The following is a 12,637-nucleotide window of genomic DNA, read 5'->3' on the forward strand; positions in this document are numbered from 1 at the left end:
AATTTCAATTTTTTTAATCGAAGCAAACTTGCTCACAATTCCAAAAGCTAGATTCATTCTGTGAGCCATGTAGTGAATTGCAGTAATGTACGGTGCAAATGAAGTTTCAATCTTTGTACAAAGTTTGTTCCTGTGGCCTTGCATTACTGAAGCTCCATCTGCTCCAACACAAACCAATTTTTTGGCTACCGTCATGTCATCCATACCTCCATATTCAATTAAACTTCTCTTTACTAATTGAAATAAATTTTCCGTTGTCGCACTCTCCTTCATTTTAGCAATAGATAGTAGATGAGGTTGGTAGGTATGATTCTCTACAGTATAAACCTGCATGCATACCCATGAAGTATTGTCTACTATGACAACTTTATCTAAAGAAAATGCAATGAAGTTTGACTCTCTTATTTTTTCTTGTACATCTTCTTTTTCAACCTCAACAAGACAACTTGCCCATTCCCATCCACTGTTTACTGACCAGTGTCTATTAGGATAGTTAGGAACTTTCAAAAAGTGTAATAAACCACTAATTGATGGGAAATCTGTCATAGCATGCCCTCTGCTCAAAATATGAAAAACAATGCTTAACTGAACAACTTTTCCTAGTTGTTCTATTTGCATTGCTTTTCAAAAAATAGCTTCAATAGAACCTTTAACTTCAGTAGGCTTCGTCTATAATTTCTCATGAAAATAATACTCTTCGGCATTCCTCACATGCTTACATTCATCCTTTGTTTTCCATCTTATCATTGATTTTTCAACCCCGTCTATCATTTGTTTTTCATAAACTTTACCCATATGCTTATCTATGGTGTCAAATTTTAGCTACAACCTAATTTCCTTGTTATGTTTCCAAGTGCAAATCTTACACTTGCATTCTATTGGAGGCTCACCTTCAATTGGACTCTCAATTGGTTCAATGAATGGATACTTTGATGCCAATTTAATTTGAAAATTCCTCACTGACATATCCCACTCCCGATCCTTTTTTTATTATCGTTCACCCTTTTTTGATATGGCTATTCTTTTCCCCTTCCATGCATTATCATCAATGGCATTATCACCCAAGTCAATTATATCATTCTGGCTAACTTGGGTATCTACCAGATAATCTTCTTCAAGATCATCCTGATCTAAGATATCAGGTTCACTGTCGTCTTCTACATGCAGTGCAGGTGGCGAATTTTGTACTTGTACTTGTGATGATGTACCTTCCTGATTTTCACATCCAATGCCAAAGTATGAAGACAACATTCTACTTTTTGTTGACCTCTCCTGGCCTTCCCCACTTGCAGCTTTCTTACCCCTCTTCCTGTTCGACATCTCCAATGAAATAAAGGCTGCCAAAAAAATATTAATTTGCTGAAGAAGCAATAATAGGCTATAATGTATAATATACCACTTCAAAAATATGATCGCTCACCTTTAGGCTTTAGGTCACAAGCAGTCGCCAATATAGTCAACCACTCAACAACAATGATTTTTCTTGGTTTGAAACTTCGCTATTGATTAGAATTCAGAGCCTAGAACCCACCAGATTGTGTTGAGATATTGAGATAGATTTGATCTTTGCATGTATTTATACCAATCCTTATATGGCGAATTCCGCTAGAATTTTATATGGTATACAAATATTTGGCGAATCTAGCGTAATTATAACACATCTTATGTAATTTTTGAGGCGATTATAGGTCGTCCAAATATGACTTATGTAATTTTCGAGGCAATTATAGGTCGTCCAAATAATAGGCGAATACAATATAGTTGGCGAAAGTTGGGGTGAATGGAGACACGCATCGGCAAGATGTCGGGCGAATTGGGTCCCCTTGGCTAACAAATCTTCACATGCCTATAGGCGAATTAAGGTCATCTATTAAAGCAACCTCGGAGAGTGTAGGCGAAACAATTAAATTTACCGTGTGTCCACCATATATTGTATTGGCGAAATCATCGCATAGAAACATTTATTTACATAAAACATATGGCGATCGGGCCATGACTATGATGGAAATTGATAATGTTATGGCGACATGGCCACCCCCAAATGGTACAAAATATTCGCCATTTCCAACATGGCTGATGTGAAAAATTTGCCATTGGCGAATATTCGCCACTAAAGTAAACTCTGGTGTTGGAGTGATGTAGAAGGTAGGGGTAACATCCAACCAGTTTAAGATTGAAGGGTTTCATCCTCAATCAAGCTTCCACAAGTTGTACCTGCTATGGAAGACTACTACAGAAACCAAATGAATAATTTCGAAAACAAAAATGATGCCTCTTTCCAACTCCAAGCCTCCTTTCTACCCCTCAAACACTCATCATACTATTTGGCATCATTTAAAGATTCCAAAGGAATCTCTTCTCCTTAAAGAAGTTCGATTAGCAATGAGGGAATAATTAGTCATTAAAAATGGGCCATAATAAAGTTACTTTACCACCTAGGGATGTGTGCAAGGTAACTTAATAAAATCTTTATTAAACATTTTTTAAATTAACTTTTTCTATTTTTAGAAAAAGTAACTTATGTAACTTTATATTATAAAGTTACTTTATTATTTCCACCAAAAACATAAGATGACTAAGTCTAGGTCCCTTTTGGCTAGCGGATTCATCTCCCAACACCGAACTTCACTTGTGGAGATGGATGATAGGTGAATCCGAGCAACTGAATGGCAACTAAAGAAGAGGGGATATTACATCCCCTCCCACTCTATATTCCTTTCTACCTCTATCTTTCTCTCCCCCCTCTATCTATATAAATGTCTCCCTCTATATATTCATCTCTCTCTCCCTATTCCTCCTCTTAAACATCTATGTTCATATCTATTTTACTCTCTCTCTCTCTCTCTCTACATCTATCCAATCCTATCTCTTCTCTCTCTTTTTCCCTCCATATCTCTCCTTTTCTCCATCTTTCTCTCCTGTTTCTCCATCTTCATATTCATCTCATCTCCATCTCTATCTATATCTCTATATTTATCTCTTCACCTCTCTCTTTTTCTCTCTTGCTTTCCCCTGCTCTCCCTCTCTCTCCCTCTCAGTTGATTTCAAACATAACATGAGCTTGTTGATTGTGGACCTTGATTATCTTCCTAGTTGAGAAGTTTTGTTTCAGTTATAATTGGAACCTTATAAGAGGATGCAAAGTGGATTGGAAACTATCACTTCTCCATTGAGAACTTTGTTGCACAAGCAACATTATTTTCTAAATTTGACCTACCAATTGATCTCATGTACTACACAAATTTATGCAAAAAAATTGACCCAATTTGTCCCTAATTGACTTTCCACACCTCTTTGACATTACCCATTGCACACTAAGATGCAATTGCTAGTATATTTGCATACTAGCATTATAAAAGAAATTGATACAACTCAATTAATGTCAATTAATGGTAACCAATGTACCTTATACCCTAGATGATGTGAACTAAATCGAAATCTAGAGCTGAAGTAAACCGCAATTTTCTAACTAAATTACTCCTCTCTAGCCAGACTGGCGGGTGACTGAATTCCACTCTTTTTGCGATGACGGATGACTCAATCCCACACTCAGTCTCATAAATGACCCGGCGGAACAGATGGTGGAGTTTCCAAGTGCCGTAACACAAACGATATCATTCATAAATAATTATTTTGATACATGTTACACTCTATTCAGTGTTTTTAACAGGTGGATCAATTGCTGAGCATAACGCACTATCAGTTTGAACGTCTCCCACTCAAAATTTAAGAGGGAAATCTAGTCAAAGAATATTTTAACAATAACGTACGTCATATACGGACTATTTTACACGCACTATGAGTTTGAACGCCTCTCGCTCAAAATTTAACCATCATTTGAACTATTCATAATGTTCTCTCTATAAATATAGCTGGATTTCCATTCTCCTTCTGTGTCTTCGTTTTCATCTTCATCTTCATCTGCTGAGTTGTTTGGTGTTTCTCCATTTACCTTCATCTTAGCAGTGAGTATGGGGAAATCTATGGTCATCAAGCTCATACTTGTTGTCTCGCTCAGTTTATTTAATTTCCATGTCTCCTCCGCTAAGCGTACCATTCTGATTGGAGACCGTCGAATGCTACCTAGTTGTACAGACTGCCACAGATATACTTCTGATCCTACTTGCTGCCATTTGCCACATCATCCTAATTTGTCACCACTCATGGAGGAAGTGGAGCATTCCTCACCACATCAAAAATCAGTGGAGAAGCATTTCTCACCAGATGAGAAATCAGTAGAGCGTTTATCAGCAGATGAAAAAACGGCTTAAAAGAAAAAGCCTAAAATAAGGCAGCCAATCTGTTTTGACGGTATGATGGAATAAGTATAGATAAATAAATAAAGCTTCTAATTATTTTTATGGAGTTTTGGAGTTTTAAAGATAAAGTCGGTTTTTTTTAACATTAATTTTTTTTATGTTTTTTTTCTAATTTTTATATTTTTCTTAATATAAATTACAATTCTAGTTTTTATTTTTACAATGAATATTGTATAGATATTTGGAATGGTAAAGTTGAATGGTATTTTTATATTCACTATCGTGGAATCTGGAGGTGTCCTTGTCGAAGCAAGACTAATCCTCCAGTGTGTACAACCCACTCACAAGGTAGCAACACACACAGAGTTAACATTATTCATATTTTTGTTTTCAATTAATTATTCTTAACATAAATTTCAATCTTATCTTTTATTTATACAACCAATATTAAATTAGAGGTATTTCAAATAATAGAGTTGAATGACAATAATAGTTAATACATATAAATTATTATTCATGTTTATATTTTCTAATTAATTATTCTTCACAAATTTATTAAATCTTATATAAAAACCTGTTTAAAACTAAATAAAATTATGACTGAGACAACCTTACAAAGAGGGTTTTGAATGTAAAAGATACCAAATTTCATTCTATGAGTAATGTTGATGATATACTATATACTATACTGATCTAAAATCAATTGTCATTAATTTTAAAAAATGGTTTTAAATTATAACTTTGAGGAAATTACATAAATTGTAGACATTAAATCCATTCAAAAATTCAACCATAAAGCAATGTTAGTTAGCTAATTTTTTTTCTCTTAACTTGACATCTTCATATTTTTTATGCAAAAGTTAACTTGTTGATATTTCAAGTGTATCTATTTTGACAATATAATGGAAATAAGTATAAATAAATAAACATTTTAATCATTTTCATGGAATTTAGGATTTTTACAGATAAAGTCCACATTTTTCAACATTAATTTTTTTTATGTTTTTCCTAATTTTTTTTATTTTTTATTTTCTTAACCTAAATTATAATTCTACATTTTATTTTTACAAATAATATTTCATTATAGATATTTTAAATAATAAATTTGAAAGACATTGATAAATAATGATTATAAATTATTATTCATTCTTTTGTTTTCAATTAATTATTCTTAACATAAATTTTAATCCTCCTTTATTTGTACAACCAATATTAAATTAGAGGTATTTTAAATATAAAATTGAATTTCATTAATAGTTAATAGTTATAAATGATTATTCACATTTTTGTTTTTAATTAATTATTCTTCAAAAAAATATTAAATCTTATATTAAAACCTATTCAAAACTAAATAAATTATGACCATGACAACCTTACAAATAGGGTTTTGGATGTAAAAGATACTAAATTTCATTGTATGTGAAGTATTGATGATGTACTATATACTAATCTAAAATCAATTGCCATTTATTTTAGGAAATGTTTTTAAATTATAACTTTGAAGAAGTGATTTATGTAAATTGTACACATTGAATCTATTAGAAAATTTAACCATAAAGGAATATTAGTTAGCTATAGATTTATTATATATGTCTATGACAACAACCATAGCATACTCACATTCTTGATCCAAAAGATGATGAAAGAAAAGGAGAACATGCAATTGTCTTCCATTCAAGGGCCTAAAGGGATATGAAGCTTAATATAACTTTTTTGATGAACAAGTTTTCCATTGTCAAAGGGCTTAAGCAATTATAGTATTTAATATCAAAAAACAAAGTCATGATTTATTTGGAATATTTGAGTGTCCAAGAAAATATAATTGAAGGGTAGGTTATAGAGAAAAAGATAACAAGATTACAAAGATACTATAATATGAAGTATATGTGGAACTCACCAAGGTAATCTGTAGGAAAGAACTACGTGAATATCTAGTAAAAGTAAATTAAGATTTGATTTATCAAACATCACTAGAATTTCTATTGGTCAACCAATACGTGAATATCTAGTAAAAGTAAATTAAGATTTGATTTATCAAACATCACTAGAATTTCTATTGGTCAACCAATTCAAGTCTGTGAAGGACTAGATAACAAATTAGATTAATTTTATGAAGATTGTGAGGTATTTGACCAATCTGCCATCATATAAAAGGCATTTTAATACATTGCATGGTGCCAAATATGCTTTGGTTGAAGGTATTCTATTCAAAAGAAACTTTGATGATGTTCTCCTTTGCTGCATAGGGAAAGAGAAAGTATAAATGATACTAGATGGATTTCACAATAGCTTTATAGGTGGCCATTTTTCAATAGAAACCACCATTGTGGAGATTATGTATGTAGGTTACTTCTGGCCTACCCTATTTTCAATTTTCTATTAGTTGGTTAAATGAATCCAAAATATCAATTCTTCATTAGTAAATACAAGAAATAAACTATGCCCTTCAATCTTATGAATTCGTACTCTAAAGTGTAGAAATTAATGAGAAGAAAATAAAATTAGATGTAAAAAGTAAAGAACAAAGACAAATACTTAGAAAAAATAAATAATAAAAATGGAAATATATATCGGTGAATCAAAAGGTGGGTATATGGTGGGAAATGGTTTACGTTATTAGTTAGTTAAATATGTATTAGAATAAAATTGAATTTCAATAATTTTAAGTTTAGAGTTAAGCAAAATTTCTATCAATAAAGAATGATAAATTGTGAAGAGTGTTCACATGCACTCTTATAGGATTATATTTTGGGAAATGAATGAAGGTTTTGATTCTTTCGACATTCAAGTTGTTCCCTAAAAGAAAATTTTTAAAGTAGATCAATTGGAAACAATTTGTTATCATTGTTAGCGAAACCAAATATCCAACAATCCTAAAGAATGATCATAATAGGAGACTATTTGAAATTGATGCTCAAAATACCATGTTTATTCACTAATCATGTGAGTTCACAAAGAGATTATAGCCCATAATTAAAGAATCTTATGAAGATCAAATTATTCTTCTCAAGAGTAATAATCTTCCAAAGGGAATAAACCAATGCGATATTATTTTAGATTGTGATGATGCCAAGAATAACAACTGGATGTTTGTCACATAGAAAGGAGATTATACTAAATTTTTATGTCACAAATGGTAGAAAGTTTAAGGTTGGCAAGGGTGTACAAAAAAAAGATGAACATATGTTGATATATGGTCTTCCAGGATTGCTCAAACTAATCAAACTCATGTTATAGAATAATTAGGCTTTTGAGTGGACTCCAAAGGGAAGAATGTTCAAAAATCTTAAAGAAGCTATATCTTCACCTGTACTATTGTTAAGCCTTACTTTTTTTAAAAATGTTTTGATATATGTCTATGATAGATAGCATGGCACAGTCACATTCTTGATGTGGAAAGAGGATGAAATAAATCGAGAACATCCAATTGTTTTCCACTCAAGGACCCTGAACAGACATGAAGCTAAATGCAAGTTTGTTGAAGGATTTTCCATTGTAAAAGGGCTTAAGAAATTTTGGTATTTGATATTGGAAAACAAAGTGATGATATATTTAGTCTATTTGAGTGTGCAAGAAATATTATTGATGGGGAGATTATAGAGAAAAGAGATAACCAAATCACAAAGATTGTACAATATGAAATGAAGGAGCAACTCACCAAGGTGATCTCTAGAAAAGGACTCTATTAATATCTAGTAAAAGTAAACGAATCTTTGATAAAGGAAAAGCCACCAAAATTAGTATTGGTCACCTAGTTCAAGTTATTGAAGGACTAGATAGTAGATTAGATTAATTTTATGAATATTAGGAGGTATTTGATAGATCTCCTATCATATTAAAGAGACTTTTTATAGATTGCAAGGTGCTATCTATGCTTTGGTTGAAGGTAGACTATTCAAAAGAGACTTTGATGGGATTCTCCTTTACTTCATAGACAAATAGAAAGTGGAAAAGATACTAGATGAATTGTATAATATCCCTCCAAGTGGCAATTTACCCCTAAGAAACAATGGTAAATTAGTCATAAATAACATAATCATATATCAAAGAGCGAATCACAACTCTAATCTAATCAGGATTACTCCTAAATCATAATATAACAATTAAAAATCAATTGAATTGAATAAATAATCTAATTAAGACTCCCTCAATTGATATAGCAAGGCTTCCATTTCTCTTTTCTGAATTGTGTATGAAGGTGGCTCTCAGGTGTTGCATTGGGATTCCTGCATAAAGTAGAGAATTGCATTGAATAATGTGATTCTAGCTTGAATTGAGAAATTGGTGTTGTTTATATAGATTTTCATGAGAGATGGAGAAGGATTTTGAACTCAAATCCTTATTGGAAGTGAATTAATTTACATTGATAAGTTTACAGAGTTGATTGATTTGTTACCTAAGATTGATTGAGTAGTCAACTAGATAGATTCGATAATGGACTAAATAGATTAGTCAGTTGACTGAGTTGATTGATTAGATGATTGAATGGATTGGAGAGATAAGTGGATTGATTGATTAGTCAGAAAAGGTTATTGAGAGTGAAAAGGGGTGATTTAGGAGTTAACTGAGTTGACTAATTAGTTAATTAATTTGATCAAGTAGTTAAGATTTTCAACATGTGTTGTAGGATTTTGAAGTTGAATCTGATTTTTATTTTCAATTTGCATTTGGATTTGGATTTTTGAATACTGAAATACGCATGAGATTAACTAAAATTCATTGAAATTCAGATTTGGTGAAATGTTAATTTGGAGAAGTGAAATTAACTGAAATCCACATTTGGGAAATTGTGAATTTGAGAGAAATGAAATTAGATGGAATTATTTGAAATTCAAATTTGAAGAATTGGAAGAATAAGCAATTAATTTAAATGAAATTATTTAAACATTAGAAATGGATTTAATTAAATAAAAAAAGATGATTTAATTAAAGGAATTAATCATAATTAACTAATATTTATGAAAGGGTTAATTGACTAATTAATTAAGGAATAGAAATAGACTGATTAATAATGTTGAAGGGTTGTGGTTGAGTCAATTTTGAAGAATAATTAGCTTAATTAAATAATTAAAGAATAACTTAATTAATTAGGACAAATAATTAGCAAAAACCCATAATTAATCTAAAATCAATTGTCATTTATTTTAGGAAATGGTTTTAAATTATAACTTTGAGGAAGTGATTTATGTAAATTGTACACATTAAATCTATTAAAAAATTCAACCATAAAGGATAATTAGTCAGCTATTTTTTTTTCTCTTAACTTGGCATCTTCATATTTGTTATGCAAAACTTAACTTGTTGATATTTCAAGTGTATCTATTTTTACAATATAATGGAAATAAGTATAAATAAATAAAGTTTCTAATCATTTTCATGGATTTTTGAAGTTTTAAAGATAGACTTGACATTTTTCAAAATTAATTTTTTCATGTTTTTTCTAATTTTTATATTTTTTCTTAATATAAATTATAATTCTACTTTTTATTTTTATAATTAATGTTGCATTATAGATAATTGGAATAATAAATTTGAATGACATTCATAAATAATGATTATATATTATTATTCATACTTGTGTTTTCAATTAATTATTCTTAACACAAATTTCAATCCTATATTAAATTAGAGGTATTTCAAATAATAAAGTTGAATGTCATTAATAGTTAATACTTATAAATTATTATTCATGTTTTTGTTTTTAATTAATTATTCTTCACAAATTTATAAAATTTTATTAAAGACATTTTAATACATTACATGGTGCCAACTGTGCTTTTGTTGAAGGTATACTATTCAAAATAAACTTTCATGATGTTCTCCTTTGCTCCATAGGCAAATAGAAAGTGTTAAAGATACTAGATGGATTTCACAATAGCGTTATAGGTAGAGATTATGTATGTAGGTTACTTCTGACCTACCCTATTTGGAAATTTCTATTAGTCGGTTAAGTGATTCCAAAAATATCAATTCTTCATTAGTAAATACAAGAAATCAAATATACCCTTGAATCTTATGAATTTGTACTCTAATGTGTAGAAATTAACTAGAAGAAAATAAAAATTGATTTAGAATGTAAAGAAAAAGGACAAAAAGAAATAAAAAATAAATAATGAAAATGGAAATATAGATCGGTGAATCAAAAGGTGGGTATCGTGGGAAATAGTTTACGTTATTAGTTAGTTAAAAATGTATTAGAATAAAATTGAATTTTAATAATTTTATGATTAGACTTAAGTAAACTTTCTATCAATAAAGAATGATAAATTGTGAAGAGTGTTCACATGTACTCTTATAGGAATAGGTTTCAGGAAATGAATGAAGGTTTTGATTCTTTCAAAATTCAATTTGTTCCCTAAGAGAAAAATATTAAAGTAGATCAATTGGAAACACTTTGTTATCATTGTTGGTGAAACCAAAAATCAAAAAATCCCCCAAAAAGATCATAATAGGAGGCTATTTGAAATTGATTCTCAAAATACCACATTTATTCACTAATTATGTGAGTTCACAAAGATATTATAGCCCATAATATAAGAAGCAAATTATTCTTCTTAAGACTAATAAGCTGCTAAAGGGAATAATCCGATGAGAGAATGTTTTTGATTGTGATGATGCCAAGAATAACAACTGGAAGATTGTCACATATAAAGGAGATTATACTAAATTTGATGTCAAAAATGGTAGAAAGTTAAAGGTCGGCAAGGGTGTAAAAAGATGAATATAGGTTGATATCTGGTCTTTGAGGATTGCTCAAACTAATCAAACTCATGCTATAGAAAAATTCGGCTTTTGAGTGGACTCCAAAGGGAAGAATGTTGTTAAAAAATATTAAAGAAGCTATATCTTCACCTCTAGTATTGTTAAGCCTTTATTTTTAAAAAGATGTTCTTATATATGTTTATGATAGCAAGCATAGCATAGTCACATTCTTGATGTGGAAAGAGGATGAAAAATATTGAGAACATGCAATTGTATTCCACTCAATGACCCTGAATGGATACGAAGCTAAATGTAACTTTGTTGAATAAAAAGGCTTTTCCATTGTCAAAGAGCTTAAGAAATTTTGGCATTTGATATTGGAAAACAAATTGATGATATATTTTGTGTATTTGAGTGTCCGAGAATATATAATTAAAGGGGAGATTATAGAGAAAAGAGATAACCAGATCACAAAGATTGTATAATATGAAATGCATGTGCAACTTGTTCATTCCCAAATGGGTTTACAGTGTTACAATGCAGAAACCAAGTTGATTCTTAAAATACTCATGGAGAAGCCAGCTCCAACTATTAAAATCATCAAAAAACTTGGACCAATTTAACGAGGATGTTTGCTAATCCCTCTACACTTTGGGGTCTCAAAGACCTTGGAGGGTGATCCCTTAGAAAATTAGTGACCTTTGCACCATATTTGAAGAATTATGCTACAATTAAAGTAGATAATCCCATATATAGGCTCAACAACAAGGAGAATGCTCAAGAATGGCGAATTCTTCAATGAAACAAGGGAGGCTAATCCACTATCACATCTGTGAAATAAATACATCACGAAACCAACTAAATGAAAGAAAATGAAAATATTTTTTTTTCAAATGCTAACATATGCACTTCATTGGGAGGCCAGTACAACCACTTTATGGAGGCTACCACTGCCCACATTGGATTACACATGGTTAAAAGAGAAGGGTTTAGAAAATTCTGGCTGGAGTCTGACTCACTAAACACTGTTAATTGTTTGAATGGGCATATGGATCCTTGTTAGATGATTGCCAATCTGATCAAGGATTATCGAGATATAATAAATTTTGAACATTTTTTGAGAAGGCAATAAAGTGACGGATCTACTGGCCAACTTGGTAGTGGGCTACATGGCGGCTAAATGGGGGAGTAGCAGGGACTCTTTCCCAAAAAACCCATGTGATATGGCTTGTGATGATTCCACCCACTTGCAATAATAAATGAATTTTAATCATGACTTGATGGAGTTGTTGGAGAAATGACTGGTTTTTGTTTTCCCTATCTGAAGATCTAGAAACTTCCCTTGTGCCTTGATTTTCTGTCTAATTGTGTGGCCCATTTTTTGCTACTATTCAAAGACTTTTGTGGTGTGGCCCATCTCCTGCTATTGTTTAGAGACTTCTCTGGTGCAGTCCATTCCTTGTTGTTTGGTGACCCATAATATTATGGGTGGGGATAAGAACATGCATGAACCACCTACTTTTGAGAATTGGAAGAAAAATAAGGAGGTATGGCAGGAAATTGTTGATGGGGGAATTGTCCCCTTCTTGGAAAAACTCCATAGCCCTTCTCCTTTGCTAACGGAAACCTTTGTCAATGTGTGGCCGAAAGGGGCCCTGAGGGCTTACGGTGCTGAT

General features: G+C 31.1%; 1 protein-coding gene across 1 annotated transcript; it reads left to right on the forward strand.

Annotated features, from left to right (window-relative positions):
* The first annotated feature begins 3,899 nt into the window (after window positions 1–3,899).
* Window positions 3,900–4,365, forward strand: LOC131070009 (uncharacterized). The gene has a single exon (XM_058005560.2). It carries the CDS (start codon window positions 3,972–3,974, stop codon window positions 4,269–4,271), a length of 300 nt encoding a protein of 99 aa, XP_057861543.2. The 5' UTR covers window positions 3,900–3,971; the 3' UTR covers window positions 4,272–4,365.
* The last annotated feature ends 8,272 nt before the right edge of the window (window positions 4,366–12,637 follow it).

The sequence above is a fragment of the Cryptomeria japonica genome, chromosome 3 (genome assembly GCF_030272615.1).
Source record: "Cryptomeria japonica chromosome 3, Sugi_1.0, whole genome shotgun sequence".
NCBI classification, from domain to species: domain Eukaryota; kingdom Viridiplantae; phylum Streptophyta; class Pinopsida; order Cupressales; family Cupressaceae; genus Cryptomeria; species Cryptomeria japonica.

Bases quoted from the DNA above. Each gene is read 5' to 3' on its own strand.
- LOC131070009 (XM_058005560.2), top strand. From the start codon at position 3,972: ATGGGGAAATCTATGGTCATCAAGCTCATACTTGTTGTCTCGCTCAGT.